We start from the raw sequence: 19,406 nt of genomic DNA, 5'->3' as shown, positions 1-19,406 counted from the left end.
GTTCAGTGGGTGGTGCGATCTCGGCTCACTGCAACCTGTACCTCCCCAGCTCAAGCGATCCTCCCACCTCAGCCCCCTGAGTAGCTGGGACTATCGGAATGTGCAACCACACCTGGTTAAGTTTTTTTTTTCTGTATTTTTAGTAGAGACAGAGTTTTGGCATGTTGCCCAAGCTGGTCTTGAACTCCTGGCCTCAAGTGATCCGCCCGCCTCAGACTCCCAAAGTGCTGGGATTACAGGCGTAAGCCACCATGCCCGGCCTTGATGACTATATTTTAAAGGAAGACCTGATGCTTCTGAGTTGCAAGAGATACATATTTACAATGGCAAGCCATTTTGAGCCAAATGTTCTAAGAAAGTGAGGTCAGGGGCCTATCATCAGGTGTTAGCTAGAACAAATAATAAATTTTTCTGGCAGCACTGAGCTTTCTCAAGCCAGCACTTCAAGAGGGGCTGGGGCCATCCTAGGGATACAGCCTTGTGCTGCTAAAAGCCAATCTGGAGTCTGGTCAAGTGTCTTAGTTCAGAGGTTTGGACAGAGTTGTCATGTGCTGAGAGTTCTGCAATTCTCAGTGGGATGCTGCTGCCCACTGCCCTCTGCTCCAAGCCTCCCGGGGAACTTAGCAGTGGGCCAGCTGTGGGGGCAAATAGTTTCCTCAGCCAGAGTCCAGGTGCAGGCTCAGGCTCAGCTTGAAGCAAGGCCAAGGGATCACCAGCCACCTGGACTTAAATGCCAGCAGTGGAGAGGAACTGGAAGCTGCTTGTGCTTTACTTGATAGTGGTGAATCTGGAGGACATGAGGACTCTTCCGTAGACCCTTGAGAATGGAGGAGCCCATGAGGAATGCTGGGAAGTAGGCAAAGGGAGGAAGTGGGCCCGGTTTTGTGCAATTTCTATTAGCAAGTACCAACACATATGCCCCATATTGGTGAGTAAGGAGGTCTTGGCTACCTCCTCATTAAGAGGCGGTTCCAGAAGAAATGAGCAAAGCCAGAACAGACACAGCCTGAGCATCCCTGGAGGGCCTCATGCAAGAGGGAGCAAAGGTGCCTTGGTTTTGGCCCTTCACTGTCACATTAACACCCTATCATCAGAGACCTGTGTTATTGTAGGGGCTGAGAGAATTCAGGTTTATTGGGCACCTGCAACGCCCAAACACTCTACCTAGGCCCTACTCTTTTCATCTGCCACATGAGGTAAGTACTCTTTTACAGCTGAGGAAACTGAGGCTCAGAAATTCTAAGTAACTTATCCAGGATTGCAAGTCTTTACAGCGACAGTCTGGATTCGACCAAATCTGTATAACTCTGTATAAAAGTGTGAGCTCTTTCCCTGCATCATGCTGCTTCTGCTTTCTTGTATCTGGTTTTGTTTTGTTTGGTTTGGTTTTTGAGACAGAGTCTCACTCTGTCACCCAGGCTGGAGTGCAGTGGCGCAATCTCGGCTCACTACAACCTCCGCCTCCTGGGTTCAAGCAATTCTCCTGTCTCAGCCTCCCCAGTAGCATGGAATTACACCATGCCAGGCTAATTTTTGTATTTTTAGTAGAGACGGGGTTTCCCAGGCTGGTCTCAAGCTCCTGGCCTCAAGTGATCCACCCACCTTGGCCTCCCAAAGTGCTGGGATTACAGGCGTGAGCCACTGTGCCCGGCCTCTGGTTTGGTTTTGACTTTGGATGCCTTCTACTTTGGGTAGAGGAAGGGCTGGGGACTGGGCAGAATGGTGAAAGCTTTCCCAAGCTCACCCAGCCTAAGTTCCTCTTGGCCACATTGAGCCTTACTCTTCCCTAAACTTGACCACACTCCCTTTCCTCTGCACCTTTGCTCCAGCTGTTCTGATTTCTGGATTACCACTCATTCTTCTTTCACCCATCCCCCAACCCCATTTTGCCTGCCAGAATTCATCCAGCCAGGCCCATCTCAACCTCCTACAAGTTTCTCCTGGTGTCTTCTACCCTTGCTTTGCCCACTTCCAGGGAACCTCTTACTATGAAATTCACTTGGCTCTTGACTAGTGTTAGAGCCATAGATGTCTTCATCCATTTCCTGGATAAGGATGACTCCTTCCCAAAGTTAGGGATTAGGTCTTGGAACCTTCATCCCCCATTCCCCTGCTGTCTCCTTCCCCATGCACAGAAACTTTGAAACCTTCAGCACAGAACTGCACAGTACCTAGGGCGAACCCAGAGTGTGGCTGAACTCACAGGCCCAGTGAGACCCACTGGTGAGGGCTCCACCCTTCCTCCCCGGGGGGGAGGTATGCTGGGCCAGCCATGGCAGTGTCTGTATCCCAGGACTGACCCTCTGAGGACTCATTGATCCCTAGTATGCATCGGTCCTTGGCCTCAGCCCCATACACCACACCTCAGCCTCAAAACCCCTGCTCAGGGACCTAAGAGAGAATTTCCCAACAGGGCTGCCAGCAGTGGGAGCCTTGGATGCCTCTGTGGGGCTACTCCAGGTCCTCCCTGCCCCTCTTCCCCTCAGTGTTCTTTGCCAGGCACAGAGCTCAAGCCTGAGTCATGATTGGGCCCACAGGGGACTCAGGAACACAGCATTGCTCCTGTCAGCAGTTTCAGGCATTCTCCTTTACACTGAATTCTGAGCTTCGGAACCACTCCCTGTCCACTCCCTCTGGGTGCTGCGAGGCCTGGCCCTACAGCCTGGAGTGCAGCCACCCCTGACCAAGCTCCCTGCCCCGGGCTCTAAGATCCCCAACTCCTCCTCCTCATCTCCCACCCCAGCCCAGTGGGTGGGTGCCTCCATGGCTCACCATTTATTCATTCATTTATTCTTTCCCAACTAGTCTCAATACCCTGTTTCATTTCCCTCAGGGGCACTTAGATTCCCTGAAATTGTCTTTGGTGTGTATTTGCTCCTACAGGGACTCTCTCCCCAACTATAATGTAAGCCCTATGACAGCAGGGACCTTGTCTGTCTTGGTCACCGCTGTATATTGAGCTGTACTGGTGCTCAATAATTGTTGGTTGATAATTGACTGGCTAAATTATGTTAACATTTGTTGAGCAACCACCATGGTGCAGGCACCTTGCTAGGTGAGAGGAAATGCAGTCAAATGAGTCCCCTTGGGTAGGTAGTTCACAGCAGGAGCAGAAGTGGGGCGCTGCACCCACAGGATGAGCTACAATGCAGGCACCACAGGACCTGGTGCTGAGAGGAACAGAAGAGGCACTTGACCGAGCCCCAAGCCAGGGCTTCTGCTCACCTACAGTCCCCGCTCCCACTCACTTCCTCTAGGAAGCCCACCCCCATTCCCAGACAGGGCAGCTCCCCATCAGGTGCTCACCCAGCACCATATGCCTCTCTAAAAAGGCAGAGCAGTTGACAGGAGTTGTCCTTCTACACTTGCTTATGTGACTATTTCCATCATCCAGAAAGTTCGATTAAACAGCCCAGAGCTAGCCTGTTATGCTTCATGAGACAGGGACTGTGTCTGTGCACTGCTCACTGTCGTAGCCCCCACCCTAGCGCAGATCAGCCACAGAGGGCCCTCAGTCAGTATTTGTTCGACGGATGTGACAGGGAAAGAGTGAGGCCTGAGTCCTCCCCAAAAAGGAGCAGTTCCTCTTTCCTCCCCTAGAGGTGTATGTCCTTAGTCCCCTGTGTTCATCTACCAGCGACAGCATCCCATCCTTCCCCAGGACCCACAGTTTCACTTTGTTTCACAGCTTCTGCTTCTCACTTGACATAGAACGTCAGGGCTTCTGCCTCCTGGTACCACTCACATCATATATGCCCAAAACCGAATGTGATGGTGCCGCCTGCAGTTGGGCAGCAGCCTTGCCAGGCAGTGAGCTTCTTGGCTACATTCCCACCTCCACCAGTGCTCTGGGCAATTTTTAGCCAACATGTCATTATCATCACCAGTCACCATGCAGTGCCGGGCTCCTGTCACAGAGGCTTCAGTTCTGGCTGGCTCAAGAAGTTTTTCCAGCTTTTCAGCACCATTTCGTGGTTGCTTTTCCTTCAACTCTTCCCCAAGAGACGCCAACCTGAGTCAGTACCCACCACACCCTGGGAGAGTTAGAATGCTCTTGTGGGGACTTTCCCTCTGGGGCCCTTCTGTCTTTTAGGGCAGCCTTGGGGACCTGCCCTCCCTTCTCACTGGCTAACCTGTTCCGTCTTCCCCAGCCAGGAAGTGTGCTACAGGCACATGGCAACCCCCACAGGCCATCAAGGAATTTCCCCAGCCTGACTCAGAAGGAACTGGGGAGCAGGGAGAAGAGAAAGAATGCAAGCATTCAAACCAAGTGTCCAAGGAATGGGCAGTTGGGGGAAATGGGCAGTGGAGAGGATCTTCTTGGGCTCTGAGTTACTCTAGTCCCCTGCTCCATCCCACGGATCAGAATCTTTCAGAACTTCAGCGTGGAGAGACTCTGGTCTCTGAATGTCCACTACTACATTCTCACAAAGTGGTTGACCAACATGTGCTTGAATGCCTCTCACCTCTCACTGAGGCCCAATCTACCTTTGGTAGAATAATTAGCTTTAATTATTAGAAAGTCCTTCCTCATAAAGGATCTACATCCACTCTCTGGTCTTTGGTCTTTGCTCTCAAGATACGCAGAATCAATTCCGTTTCTATTCCAGGAGTTGAAAGACCGCTATCATCTGCCCCTTGAACCTTCTCTCCCAGTTCAGTATCTTCATGTCCTCCCTGTGGTCATGGGCTCTTCTCACCATCCTGATTTCTACCTCTGGACTCTACAGTTTGTCTCTGTCCCTCTCAAAATGGGCCACACACTCCTAACAGGGTTTGACTCTCACAGAGTCTGGGGCCTATGAGCCCCATTGTTCTGGGTACTAAAGCTCTCTTAGTGCATCCCAAAGTCATGTTAGTGCTTTTGGCAAGCAGATCACAGCCAATTCTTTCCAATCCCTTATCAGCCAGAGTCCTCCTGTCTTCATATACTATTGTTATTCCACCCCTCATGTATCTCACTCTTGTGCAACTGCTTATCTGAAGACCAAAGAACCAGACTGTAATTCTGTCCCTATTCAATACCATGTGACAAATCTGGCCCAACAATCTCACCAGATGCCATCATCCAGTATTCCTCCCAATTATGTGCAAGTGACCTTTGATTATGAGAGTGGCATCTGTGCTCATTCCATGTCACTGAAAAAGTGCCATCACTAGGGACCTCCCTCCAGGTTGACAAAAACACATTAATTCATATTATTTGGTGATGGATGTCCCACCCGTTACAACCATAACTACTATCCTACCAGCACACCCACAGTTCACCATTTTGTTGCTCAACATATCCTAAGATAGAGCTGATGGGTGCAAAAGCACTAAGATAGTCATTTGAAAACCCAGTTTCCACACCTGGCCCCACCTCCAGGTATGTGACTTCACTGGCCCCACCTCCGGATATGTGACTTCACTGAGTATCTCTGGGCTTCTGGGGATCTGTCAAGCCCTGTCTCGCTATGACGTTCTGCTCTGTGATGGTCAGAGTTATAAAGAATCAGGAAGCTGGGGGCAGAGGAAGGTCCCTGTTGCAAGAGATAAGAATTGGGCACTTCTGCTTGTGCCACGGGGAAGCTTCAACTCTGCTATCATTGACACGTGGCAGGCACCCAGCGCTGCTCTTCCCCTTTCATTTTCTTGACCCCAACTTGTGCTGGGACTCAGATTTCCCAATATTTGATTTCCTCTGGGTCCCAAGACTAGATCCAGACCATCTGGCCTGAGTTGCCTCCCCTTGCTGGCCCCCCTTCCCCACAAGGCCAGCATCCAGCACCCCCACCCCAGCTTCCCAGAGGTCTCTGGACGCCTCCTTCCACCCTTCTCCCACACTCCTGGCCCTGGCCGGCTGCAGCAAAGCATGGTGGGCGAGGCTGGAGGGAAAGCCAGCAAGAAAGCGTCTTCTGGAATCAGCCTGAGCATGAGGCCAGGCTTTATCGCTTCTGGCTGTGTGGCCTCGGGCAGAGGTTCAGTTTCTTGCCATCATGGTGATAAAGTATTCAGTCATTACAATTTCTCATTAATTATGGCTTCAAGAGCACGGAAGTTCTCCTCTCTTCGTTGTCCATTTCTTCTTTTGCCCTCCACTGAGGCTTCTCCACCCCACACCCTCAGCCCAGCCCTCACCACGCTCTACCAAAGCTTGTTTGTGGGTTCCCTCACCTCCCCTCTCCCCAGAGCACCCATTCTCTGCTGAGTGTAATTACTACCTGTGCACACCTGACACCCACGCTGACTTCTTCTGCCTTGACCTCTCAGCCTCTCTCCAGGCAAGGATTTCTTGCTGCCTCAGGACATCTCCACATCAAAACCAAACATGTGAGAAGTAGCCCTTCCTCTTCTCACACAACCATCCCTCCCCACGCCCATGTTCTAGGACCTCTGTGGACACCACAAATTCTCAAGTCCTCAGCTTTACAACTGCAAGCCTTCCTCCAAGTTCCCTTCGTCCCTGCATCTTAGTCTCACCTGCTACCAAATCCTGCCTATTGGTCCTCAGAAATAGTCCTTCTCCATCCTCATTCTCAATGCCCACTGCCCACCCACAGCCACAGGGACACTGATGTGGATTCTAGGTTCTGCCAGATCATCCCTGAAGAGGGGGTTTTCTAACCTCCTTCCCCACATTTACCTCCATTCTGTGTCTCCCGTCCCCCACTAAACCTTTTACCCATACCTGTGTCTGGGAGAGTTTTAAAATAGGAGGATCAGAGCTGCACATCTGTGATTTGTGCACTTTCAGTATAATACGTTATGCCTCAGTGACAAGCTTTATAGAAGAATAGAATAAGCATCAAAAGTTAAACAGAAAAAAATGTAAATCATTACAATCACCAGATCTAAAACAAGTTCCTCTTGACCTGAGTCTGGGTGAGGTGCCCCTTCTCTGGGCCCTCATGGGCCCCTGTCCTACTCCATCTTACATGTCTCACCTAAGAGATCTGCTCTGTCCAATACTAGCCGCTAGCCCCATGCAGTTATTTACATTTAAATTAGGTCAGGTGCGGTGGCTCATGCCTGTAGTCCCAGCACTTTGGGAGACTGAGGCAGGATGATTGCTTGGAGGCCAGGAGTTGGAGACCAGCCTGGGCAATATAGAAAGATCCTGTCTCTAAAAATAATTTTTTTTAATTTCCCAGGCATGGGCTAATTTTTAAAAATTAGCTGGGTGTGTGCCTGTAGTCCCACCTACTTTTTTTTTTTTTTTTTTTTTGAGACCGAGTCTTGCTCTGTTTCCCAGGCTAGAGTGCAGTGGCACGACCTCAGCTCACTGCAACCTCCACCTCCTAGGCTCAAACGATTCTCCTGCCTCAGCCTCCCATGTAGCTGGGACTACAGGCGCATACCACCACGCCCAGCTAATTTTTGTATTTTTAGTAGAGATGGCATTTCACTATGTTGGACAGGCTGGTCTGCAACTCCTGACCGCAAGTGATCTGCCTGCCTCGGCCTCCCAAAGTCCTGGGACTATAGCACTACAGCTGGCCCCTGGCCAAAAAAAATTTTTAAGTTAATTAAAATGAAACAAAACGAAAAATTCTGTTCCTCAATTGCACTAGGCACATTTCAAGTGCTTAGTAGTTGCATGGGGCTACTGTCAACCGTGTTAGATGACACAGATACCAAATACTTTCATTGTCACAGAAAGTTCTACTGGACAGTGCTACACCCCACTGTAAGCTCTGGAAGACACAGACTTGTCTTTCTGGTCCACTACTGGATCCCTGGCACCCAACATGCTGTGAGGCCCAGCACTGATGCTGAACATCAAGGGACTGAATGCACACACTACCACACACTGCACATGGCCCGGCGATAGCTCCATTACCTGTCTTGCACTTGCTCCCCCTGCCTTCAGACCATGGCTTCTAGACAAGCTTTGACCCAGGGCCCTGACCCAGGGCTCGTGGCCCCCTTTCCTCCCTTCAGACTATCTCTGGTCTGTGACGGGCTCAGGGTCCTGGAGCCGTTATAAGTGACTACGTGTGTGTGCTTCTGTGTATGTATGTTGGGAACACGAGTAGAGAATGAATTGGCAGGGGTGGAAAGACGCCAGGGTTTCAGGTCTCAAGAAACTCAGGTTCAGGCCTCTGGCAATGGTCACTCTCACCTACACAGCTGACTCAATTCTGAATCTCGAAGATATGTGACTTTGGACAAGAAACTAACCTCTGCGAACCCACTGTATTCCCTGTTGCTTAATTGTAAAATATGGATAATAATACCTATTTCATATAGGTAGTGAGTGCAGTAAATAAGATGTCTGGGGCTCTGTTGATACTCAATTATTCTTTCTATACATAGAGGGCAGTAAAAATCTCTTCTTCAAACATCATTTAGATTGTGGCTTTCAGGGCACGGTGGCTCACGCCTATAATCCCAGCACTTTGGGAGGCCGAGGCAGGCAGCTCACCTGAGGTCGGGAGTTCAAGACCAGCCTGACCAACATGGAGAAACCCTGTCTCTACTTAAAATACAAAATTAGCTGGGCATGGTGGCGCATGCCTGTAATTCCAGCTACTCGGGAGGCTGAGGCAGGAGAATCGCTTGAACCCGGGAGGCAGAGGTTGCAGTGAGCCAAGATCGTGCCATTGCATCATTCCAGCCTGGGCAACAAGAGCGAAATTTGTCTCAAAAAAAAAAAAAAAAAAGCCAGACATAGTGGCTCACGCCTGTAATCCTAGCTCGTTGGGAGGCCAAGGCAGGCAGATCATGAGGTCAGGAGACCAAGACCATCCTGGCTAACAAGGTGAAACCCCGTCTCTACTAAAAATACAAAAAATTAGCTGGGCATGGTGGCAGGCACCTGTAGTCCCAGCTACTCGGGAGGCTGAGGCAGGAGAATGGCGTGAACCCAGGAGGCGGAGCTGGCAGTGAGCAGACACCGCACCACTGCACTCTAGCGTGGGTGACAGAACGAGACTCCGTCTCAAAAAAAAAAAAAAGATTGTAGCTCTCAGACACCTGCATGGTTCCCACTTATCCCACATAGGAGGCCAAATGTAACTCCTGACAGCTCCTTTTACCTTCAAGCAAGAGGCTTATCATCAGTTCCACTGCTCTTATCTCCAAAGGCACCTGGCTCAGCCTCTCTCTGCCAGCCAGCTAAGTTTGTTTGGCTTTCTCTCCCCCACCTTCACGTCATATTACATACCTGAAATACCCTTCCTGCCCACTCTTTCCAAAACCCAGGACCTGCCTTCTCTGATGCAGATTTTTTCATGAGACTCATTTCCTCTCTTAAGCCTGCTTGACTCAACCTTCCCAGTTTCAAGATTGCTAATCACAGTGTGATTAGTGACTATGATGCAAGGCTGTACCCGGCAAATCTGCACTTGAGGGCATCTGTGTTCCCACGTATCTGGTTGCGACTGTGAGTGTGCACAGAGCAGGAAGCTAGAGAAGGAGGTGACCAACAACAAAAAAAAGCTGGTGGTGAGGTGGGAAGGCTGGACCAGAGTAGACACAGGTCCCATTTGGCCACTTATTACATGGGCGGCCCTCAACAAGTTACTTAATCTTTCTGAGCCTCAGTTTCCTATTACTATACTGAGGCCTTACTTAGTATAGATACTATTCTAAGCACTTTACATAGATTCTTTTATTTCAGCTTAACTTCAACAGATTAACTTCAACTGCAGCAGCTAGATAATATTTTTCCTATGTTACTGTTGAAGAAATTGAGACACAGAGGAAACTCAACACAGAAGTTGAGTAACTTGCCCCAGGTCACACTGGGACAAGTAAGTGGCAAAGCTAGGATTTGTAGCCAGGCAGTTTGGCTCCAGCATCCATGTTCTTAATCACTCTGCTTACTGCCTCCTACCTGTAATTCTGTGTGTGTGCACATCCCTTATATATATGCAAAACTCCCATCACAGTGGCTGGCACAAAGAGAACCAATAAATGGTTTAACTTTTTCCTCACTGGGACTACACAGGGATAGGAAAAATGTCTCTTTTCCTCGAGAATTTGTTATAGGATCTAGGAAAGGACAAGTATATAATGGACACTTTACATACATTTCCAGGGGCTGAGAGAGGTGTGAAGGATATATAAAGATTTAAAGCACTGGCCGGGCATGGTGGCTCACACCTGTAATCCCAGCACTCTGGGAGGCCAAGGTGGGCAGATCACCTGAGGTCAGGAGTTTGAGACCAGCCTGGCCAACATGGTGAAACCCTGTCTCTTTTAAAAATACAAAAATAAGTTGGGTGTGGTGGTGCATGCCTGTAGTCCCAGCTACTCGGGAGGCTGAGGCAGGAGAATCGCTTGAACCAGGAGGCAGAGGTTGCAATAAGCAGAGATCGTGCCACTGCACTCCTGCCTGGGCGACAGAGTGAGACCCTGTCTCAAAAAAAAAAAAAAAAAAAAAAATTTAAAGCACTACCTTCTTACCCAGGTGTGAGTTATAAACATACACATGCCACATGGACACACTATTCACAAAGACATCACACACGTGTACGTGTGGTACACACACACTCACTAGCCACCCTGAACCTCATGAAGGCTCCACCAGAAAACCTTCCTTACAGCAGGCACAGGGAAAAAATCACAGTCTTTGAAAGTACATATGAAGGTCTATCAAATCAGACTGGGGCATTTTAGAGAACTTCCTCGAGGTGCCACTTCAGTTACATTTTCTTTCGCTGTTCTGTGGAGTTCAAAAAGTTAAATCTTAAAGATAAATAGGAATTACTGTGGCAAAGGAGGAGTGTGAAGAAAGGAGAGTCAAGAGGGAACAGGCTAACATATTTAGGAAACTGCAAGTATTTCTGTAGGCTGTCATGAAGAGTTTTTGGCAGGATCAGGCAAGACATACAGCCAGAGAGTAGGCAGAGCCCAAATGCCAATAGGTCTGATGTGCTAAGCTGAGAGATTACAATTCTATCCTGAAAAGGAGCCACTCAGCACTTTTAGGCAGAGATATGACATAAAATCTGCATTTTAGAAAAATGGATTCAGCAGCACAGAGGATGGACTGATAACAAGGGGTGAGGTGGAGAACACTGAAAAGACTTTCAACAATCTGGAGAAGAAATTCGGAGTTTGAACTCCTAGTGGCAGTGGGAAGAGAGAGAGTATTTAAGCGAGTTTAAGAAGTGAGGAGGAAATAGTGCCATCCACTACAATAGAAAACATAAAGGCCAATATTTAGACAGAATGGATGAGAGATAACTTATACCTTTTGGCTTTTGGAGTTTGAGGTGTCTCTGGGACACCAGGTGATATCCAACAGGTGTCCGAATATGTATGTGCATGTATATTATTTATTGTTATTTAAGTTCGCAAGACATCTGGGCTGGAGATATAAATTTGGGTGTCATCAATTTACAGGTAGTAATTAAAACAATGAGTGTGGATGAACTCACCCACAGAAAGTGTAATGCCAGATTTGTGGGCCAAAACAGCTCTGAGGAGCTCCAACTCGAAGCAGTTGAAGGCTTAGATTTAAACATTCTCCCAGGAACAGTGTGTGAAGTGAAAAGGGGGTGAGGAAAGGGCCCTGGAGATCACCAACATTTAGGGGTGGAGGTGAACAGATGAGAGAGGCAGAGGTGCAGGAGGAGAAGCCAGAATGGGGTGTCAAGTATAAAGAAGTGGGTAGCGTCAAATGCTTCAGAGGTTAGAGAAAATGGCAGGAAACTCCACCTGTTAGATTTGACATCTAGAAGGCTGTCGGTGTGGCCAGGGTGAGGTCAGTGGAGTAGTGAAGGTGCGGGTTTCCGGCTGTTGGAGAAACCTCTTCCACTAACTACACTGCACTTTGAGTTACCAACTGGCATGGTCCTCCCCCCATTTCACACGCACGCTACAGTCGCCCGCGCGCACTCGTACACACCAAGTGGCTAACAGGTACGAGGCGTTTCCGGAAAGCGAGCGCACAGCCCCCGCGCACGCGCCTCCGAGCCGGCCTCTTCCGCCGCAAGTCCCTCCCCAAGCCTGCAGAGTGCGCTGCGTTTCGATGAGCCGGGACGTGGCGCCGCTCTAGCCAGCGCCTGGGCTCTGTGGTGGGCGCCGCAGCTCCGCGTCCCCCGCGCCTCCTCCCAGCGCAGGTGGGTCCGCCCGTGGGGGGCGGGGGTGCCCGGGAGCCGTGGGACGGGCGGGTAGCGGCAACCTTTGTGGCGCAGAGTGGTCCCCAACGCCCAGGTGCCCCGGCTCGCGCTCTGGCCTGGGCGAATCGGGCCATAGGAAGGGCCACACGGATGGAAGTCCTAGTCCGGGTGCTCACCTCTTGTTGAACGTGCAAAGCCTGTCCCAGGACCTCTTTACACTCTGGGGGTCTCTGCCCGGGCACGCTTGCCGCTTCCGGGACACAGCTGTGGGCGGAGCTAGCAGGGGCGGGGCTACGTGATTGACACTTCTCTCCTCAGACTTCAAGGGCTACCACTGGACCCTTCCCCTATCTTGAACCCTGAGCCGGCACCATGGTGAGAACCCTGAGCCCAGCCCTTCACCTCCGCAGGCCCGCGCCCTCACCCCCAGTGGCCGTGCCATGGTTGCCCCCTGTGAACCTAGGGCTCCACAGTGTGGGGTTTTTGCAGGTCAGCTCCTGCAAGGCAACTTGCACTCTTCCAACCCGTTCATCCTTGTAGCACGGACGCCTGAAGGTGAAGACGTCAGAAGAGCAGGCGGAGGCCAAAAGGCTAGAGCGAGAGCAGAAGCTGAAGCTCTACCAGTCAGCCACCCAGGCCGTATTCCAGAAGGTGGGGCCCTCAGAGGTAGCCCCGACCCCAAGTAGCTCCCTTAGTATAGTACAGAGGCCAAGAGCTGGTCCCTAGAGTCAGACTGCCTAGATCCAATTCTGGGTTCTCTCACTTATAACTGTATGACTTTGGGCAAGTTGCTGAATCTCTTTGGGCCTCAGTTTGCACATCTGTAAAATGGGGCTAATAATTGCACGTACTGCATAAGGCTGTTGTGAAGATTAAATGAGAGAATACCTGTAAGGCCATAATGCATGGTTCATAGTACCTGTTGTATAATGTGGGATTCACAGAATATTGGATGGTTTTAAGTTTACGTTATTTAGTCCTGTAGTGGGAAACTGATACGATCTCTGACCCTGCCACCTATCTTCTCAGCGCCAGGCTGGTGAGCTGGATGAGTCAGTGCTGGAACTGACAAGCCAGATCCTGGGAGCCAACCCTGATTTTGCCACCCTCTGGAACTGCCGACGAGAGGTGCTCCAGCAGCTGGAGACTCAGAAGTGTGTAGGGATTCAAGATCTCAGAAGACTGCCCTGGCCCTGCACCTGCACTGCCTGGGTCTATGGGTGGAGGAGAAATGGGGCAGCCAGTGGCACAGATGGAGGACAGTAGGGGGCTGGGTACAGAAAGTGAGGGGTGAGCTGAGGTTGACTGTAGAAGAGCCCTGACCCCCCCCACTTCCCTTCTGGGTACAGGTCTCCTGAAGAGTTGGCTGCTCTGGTGAAGGTAGAACTGGGCTTCCTGGAGAGCTGCCTGAGGGTGAACCCCAAGTCTTATGGTACCTGGCACCACCGATGCTGGCTGCTAGGCCGCCTGCCTGAGCCCAACTGGACCCGAGAGCTGGAGCTCTGTGCCCGTTTCCTGGAGGTGGATGAGCGGAACTGTATGTGCCTGCAGATTCTGTCCCCACAGCCCTCACCTGCCCACATTCTGGTACTGGGGCCTCAGTAAGGCCCAGAATGGGGAGGGATATCCAGGATGGGTCCACTGAGCTGGTGCTGAAAGGGATGTTGGAGCCAAATGCATCCTCTGTGGAGTGCACTGAGGTGTTTCTAGGGGTTCTCTGAGGGGCTCTAGGGGTCCCAGTCAGGTAGCTCCTTTTGCCCTGCCTCTAAGATATGCTGTCACCTCTCCCCTCCAGTTCACTGCTGGGACTATCGGCGGTTTGTGGCCACACAGGCAGCCGTGCCCCCTGCAGAAGAGCTAGCCTTCACTGACAGCCTCATCACCCGAAACTTCTCCAACTACTCGTCCTGGCATTACCGCTCCTGTCTCTTGCCCCAGCTGCACCCCCAGCCGGATTCTGGACCACAGGGGCGCCTCCCTGAGGATGTGCTGCTCAAAGGTAAGCAGGGTCAGGGATGTTCGGGAGGACTCTGCAGTGCCACCCTTCCAGCCCCCATGCCTGATCCTGTTCCTGAACCTGTCACTCAGGTTTATTGAGCACCTACTTCATGCCTGGCTCCAGGGGTGCCTAAGAATCAGTCCCTGGCTGCAGGGAGCTCAAGTGGCTGATGGGGAAGATAAAACTGACATACGTAGCCCCTGTGCAAGGACAGCATATAAGTGAGACTGGGGGCTGGAAGTACTCCAAGGAGAGGGTAGGGTGTTGGAGTGGCCAGGAGCTCACCAGTGTCCTGACCACAGCCCCATGCCTCCTGGAACCCCACAGAGCTGGAGCTGGTGCAGAATGCCTTCTTCACTGACCCCAATGACCAGAGTGCCTGGTTTTATCACCGTTGGCTCCTAGGCCGAGGTGAGCAATGAGGAAAGGGGCTGGGTGTTTAGGGCTTGGTAGGAATGGGAGAGGGTTTAAGGAAATCTGACACTGTGTCTCCCCGCAGCTGACCCCCAGGATGCACTGCGCTGCCTGCATGTGAGCCGGGACGAGGCCTGTCTGACTGTCTCCTTCTCTCGGCCCCTCCTAGTGAGTCCTGCAGCTTTTGTCAAGAGCACTGTGGGATTGTGGGCCTGGTGCTGATGGGGCTGAAGTCTTTCTTTGTCCTTTGTGCCAGGTGGGCTCCAGGATGGAGATCTTGCTGCTCATGATTGATGATTCTCCCCTGATTGTGGAGTGGAGGACCCCAGATGGCAGGAACCGGCCCAGCCATGTCTGGGTATCCCAGGATTGGTGGGGCAGAAGTGGGGGTCTGGGGCAGGGCTGGGTGGGATAGTCAAAAAAGTGGTTAGGCCAGGGCATTTCCTTGACCCAGCACTCCCAGCTCTGTGACCTGCCTGCTGCCTCCCTCAACGACCAGTTGCCCCAACATACATTTCGTGTCATTTGGACAGCAGGCGATGTCCAGAAAGAATGCGTGCTTTTAAAAGGTGATAGAACCTGCAGCCTCCACCCCTTGCAGCAGCCCCCATCACTCTTTTCCTCTCAAGGGTGCACCCTCCAACCACCTACTCTTTCCCCAGGCCGCCAGGAGGGCTGGTGCCGGGACTCCACCATGGACGAGCAGCTATTCAGGTGGTGATAGGGAAGCACAAAACAAGGAGAGGGGCTCTGGACTCTGGGCATCAGGCAGCCAGGGCAGGAGGCTGGGGCCTCAAGGAGCTGTTTCAGTCTAGATACTGGGGATGTTGACCAGTGCTTCAGGGCTGTGGGCCTCAACACCTCCCCACCCTGCCCACCCTCAGGTGTGAGCTGTCAGTGGAGAAGTCCACAGTGCTGCAGTCTGAGCTGGAATCCTGTAAGGAGCTGCAGGAGCTGGAGCCTGAGAATAAATGTGAGGCCCCATTCCGTGAGAGTCTGCTCCCAGAGCCCGCTGAGGAAACCCCTTTCCAGTGTGGCCCTTAGAGGATAGCAGGAAGGCCTCAGGAGGATGGGAGCGGAGGAGGATCCAGGAGAAACCCTCCTTTTCCCTGCCCTCTCCTCAGGGTGCCTGCTTACCATCATCCTGCTGATGCGGGCACTGGACCCCCTGCTGTATGAGAAAGAGACCCTGCAGTACTTCCAGACCCTCAAGGCAAGTTGTGCCTGCAGAACAGGCCAGGGGGAGGCCCAGCAGGCAGGAGGCAGGCAGCTGACATGCATACCCTGCCCACCCCATCCACTCCAGGCCGTGGACCCCATGCGGGCAGCGTATCTGGATGACCTGCGCAGCAAGTTCTTGCTAGAGAATAGCGTGCTCAAGATGGAGTATGCCGAGGTGCGTGTGCTGCACCTGGCTCACAAGGTATGGGCTGCCATGCACGCCTTCCCCTGGCCCTCATCCCTCTGGCCTCCCCACGTCCCTGACTTTGTCCCCAGTCTCAGGTGCCTTTGTGGACTTCCAATCAAGATAGAGTTCATCCCTGCCTGCCAGCTTGCTCCTCTTCCAGGCCCTTCTGTCACTCAGCCCATTCTTCTTGCCACTCACTTTCAAATCCCGAGTCACTAGGACCTCCTTGTGCTGTTTCTTCCCCAGGCTGATCACAGCTTCATCTTCCTTCAGAGTGACCCCTAGCCCACTCCTCCCACACATTCCAGCACATCTCACCCTGGAGCAACCCCCAATACCTGAAGGCCAAATGCTTTCCAGAGATTCCTGAGAAGTTGTCCAGGCTCCACTTTTCCTAGTCCTTCCCAACACATTAGTTTTATCACATCACCACAGAGCCCACCTCCATTCCTGCCAAACTCATCTCTGCCTCATCAGGACCAGTCCCCATGGGAGACCAGTCTTTGTTTACCCAGCACCCTCCACTGGCCCCTGTACCTCCAAATTCCAGGCCTCCTCCTCCTCACCCACCACACTGGTTACCCCACTCGCAGCACTCACTGTCTGTCCCACGTCATGTACTGCTGTGGGCTGTGAGGTCAGCTTCCCACGTGCTTCCATCCTCTCCTTGCCTGGGGTCCCCGAGGGCCTGTGGGGCACAGAGGGCATGTGCCTAATAAATGCTGGCTGAGGACCTTCTCCCAGGTCTCCTGGGAAGCCCATCACCTCCTTCCTCCCTTCACCCCCCAGGATCTGACAGTGCTCTGCCATCTGGAACAGCTGCTCTTGGTCACCCATCTTGACCTGTCACACAATCGTCTCCGAACCCTGCCACCTGCACTGGCTGCCCTGCGCTGCCTTGAGGTAAAGTACCCATGTCTCCATCCCTGTCATGGGTGGTTCTTTTCCTCTCCCTCTACCTCAGAAGTTTGCCCATCCTACAAGATGTGCAGGACCTTCCACCCCGAACAGGTAACTGGGTGCCTTCCACCTCCATCACACAGCCTGACCCTGTGAGCCCCTCTGTGCACTGTGGGCCCGTCACCCTGAGCTCCTCAGTTGCTGAACCATCCCCGGCTGACGGTGCCTGTCCTGCCTCCCTGCCCTCCCTGCCCCCAGGTGCTGCAGGCCAGTGATAATGCCATAGAGTCCCTGGACGGCGTCACCAACCTACCCCGGCTGCAGGAGCTGCTACTGTGCAACAACCGTATCCTTCCTTCTGGTTGCCTTTCAGACAGTGGGTAAAGTGAGGTGCCACCCTGGGAAGGGACAGACAGCAGGCAGGGTATGTGCCACCCTCTTGCAGGGCAGGAAACGGGCTCTGTAGTGTGAGTGGAAGGGGGAGAGCCTGGGGCTGTCGGGCTATCACTGACCTGCACTGGTGGAGTTGTGCAGAGTGGACTTCCTCAAGTCAGAGTTCACAAATGGGCAGCCTGCAGCTGTTCTTCAGGTCTATGTAGTTTTTTGAAAATCAGGAAGTTTTATACTTTAAAAAACATCTAGAGTTCTGATTCCTCTCAAAAATTGGAAGTTAGAGCAACCTTACACTGGTATTTTCACTCAGCAGCCCTTGGTCATTGCTGAATAGTAAATGTCTCTTTGGACCAGGCTAGATTTCCACCTTATCATACCCTCCACCACTCCCCTGATACTACACCAGCCTGCGTGGGGTGTTGCGGCTCATTCTTTCCTGGCTGACCCTGTGGGCAGGCGTTTGCAGTCCCTGCCTAGAGCCTGACTCCTTCCAGGGAGCATATGAGATGCCCATCAAACAGACTTCCAGGCAGCAGTCCCCAGCTCTTGAGGGTACACAGGAGCAAATGAATTGGGAGGAACCTGCCAAGCTTTCCTTGACTCTCCTGAACAAGGCCTCCAGCAACCTGCAGTGCTCCAGCCTCTTGCCTCCTGCCCCAGGCTGGTCCTTCTCAATCTGCAGGGTAACCCGCTGTGTGAAGCGGTGGGCATCTTGGAGCAACTGGCTGAACTGCTGCCTTCAGTTAGCAGCATCCTCACCTAAGAGGCCCTGCCCCCTACCCTTGCCCTTTAACTTATTGGGACTGAATAAAGAATGGAGAGGCCCTCTCAGGCTACCAAGCTGTTGTCGCTGCTATCACTGCACCACTGCCTTCATCACTACAGCTATTTATTTTTGGAAAAGAAAGGGAAAAGACATGGGGTGTTGCCAGCTCATTCTTTCTGCGCCATCCTGTTGTTTCCTCTCAGAGAGAGCCAAGGCTTCAGTGTTTGGGGCAGAATTCAGGCTGAGGGCTGAGCTTTTGTTTACTTTCTGGTTTGGGGTAGGGGCTGGGACTGGGTCTAGATTCCAAGCAGGAATAGGGCTTGGGATCAGGTTCTGGTTCTGGCTAAGCTACCGAGCAACTGTGAGTTTCTCCAGCTGGAAGCATCATACACTTTTTTCCCATGACCCCTGCACCTTCCAGATGTTCCCCCTGCCCTGGCCCCCATTCACCATAGCTGGGGAGGCTCAAGGGCTCCGTGTTCCCAGGAATGGGCCAGGGTGCCCTTGCTCCGCCCTGCCTGAACAACAGTATCGGTCCCCATGAGTAGCACTCTACGGTTGAAGTACCTTTGAGAATACTTGATACCATTTGATCCTCACAGAGTCTCAGGGATGAGATTATTAGGCCCAGTGTACTGATGAGGAAACTGCTGTTGAGACTTGCCCAAGGTTCTTGGCCAGAGCGCTTCAGCACTGAAACCAAAGTTGTCTCTACCCTTGGTCTAGGATTCTAGACTCATGTTCTTGCTTGAATGGTTGGGCAGTGGCCTGGCCTCAGCTCCTTGAGGTCCTGAGCTGAGTGTCTGCTCCCATGGTGTCCCCCCACACATACCACATACACACCTTGTCCTGACCTAGAGAGTCCTGAGTGGTGGTGGGGGGAGGGGACTGGCTCAGGGGTTAGGGCAGTGACGCAAACTTGGCTGGGTGGGGAGAGAAAGATTGATTAAAGCTAGGGAGAGAGTGTGACAAAGGCATCCTCCTGGTTCTCTGGGATCTGCCTGGACCCACATGTGCTCATACACATCCGGACAACCAGGGCCCTGCCCCTTCCCGTATCTGCAGTGATGCACAAACACCCAGCCCCTGCACAAAGCCCTCTGGCTGACCTGCCTGGAAGTTTGATATCCACTGGTGTGTCTACTGAGGGTGTTGGAGGTGGGGCACCTGCCCCCACCCCCGGGCAGGTTCTGGTGCTTGGAGCTGGACAAGAAAAGGCAGTGTGGGTGTGGAGGGCTCCCTGCCAGTTCCTGGGGCCTCTCTGTCCCCACTCCCCACGGCACCTCCCTGCCTGATGCATCACCAAACAGCCCCTCCTGGATTCTGTTTCCTTGTGTCTTCTTGTTAGCCTGTTTTCACTGTCTTCTGCTCGGTGGCCCATGGGCAGAGCTGGGACACCAGTGGGAAGGAAGGAAAGAAGGAAGAAGCCCCTGGCTGACGGGCCCAAGGACAAGACCCAAGGAGAGCCTCCCT

The 19,406-nt window shown here is 52.3% G+C and overlaps 2 protein-coding genes across 5 annotated transcripts in view; one reads left to right on the top strand and one right to left on the bottom strand.

Annotated features, from left to right (window-relative positions):
- NOP9 (NOP9 nucleolar protein) overlaps positions 1-12,311 on the bottom strand; it is a 37,973-nt gene extending 25,662 nt beyond the window's left edge. The window contains exon 1 of the mRNA XM_032180144.2: positions 12,230-12,311. The gene's annotated coding sequence lies outside the window, so the exon portion shown is untranslated. The remainder of the gene's footprint in view (positions 1-12,229) is intronic.
- Positions 11,912-18,007, top strand: RABGGTA (Rab geranylgeranyltransferase subunit alpha). 4 transcript variants are annotated; one of them, XM_032180148.2, is made up of 17 exons: positions 11,929-12,053; positions 12,372-12,428; positions 12,594-12,704; positions 13,083-13,207; positions 13,403-13,590; positions 13,849-14,052; positions 14,380-14,463; positions 14,552-14,634; positions 14,723-14,824; positions 14,930-15,035; positions 15,129-15,180; positions 15,351-15,439; positions 15,591-15,679; positions 15,773-15,889; positions 16,664-16,777; positions 17,033-17,120; positions 17,782-18,007. In XM_032180148.2, the coding sequence occupies exons 2-17, from the start codon at positions 12,426-12,428 to the stop codon at positions 17,928-17,930; spliced, it is 1,704 nt and encodes a 567-aa protein (XP_032036039.1). In that variant the 5' UTR covers positions 11,929-12,053; positions 12,372-12,425; the 3' UTR covers positions 17,931-18,007. The 4 variants fall into 4 exon arrangements, with proteins under 4 accessions (XP_032036040.1, XP_058285392.1, XP_032036039.1 ...); XM_032180149.2 differs by having other exon boundaries at positions 11,912-12,428; XM_058429409.1 differs by having other exon boundaries at positions 11,928-12,053; positions 14,930-15,180.
- Positions 18,008-19,406: the final 1,399 nt, after the last annotated feature.

The sequence above is a fragment of the Hylobates moloch genome, unplaced genomic scaffold (genome assembly GCF_009828535.3).
Source record: "Hylobates moloch isolate HMO894 unplaced genomic scaffold, HMol_V3 SCAFFOLD_16, whole genome shotgun sequence".
Taxonomy (NCBI): Eukaryota; Metazoa; Chordata; class Mammalia; order Primates; family Hylobatidae; genus Hylobates; species Hylobates moloch.
This window is presented reverse-complemented; position numbering and strand designations above follow the sequence as displayed.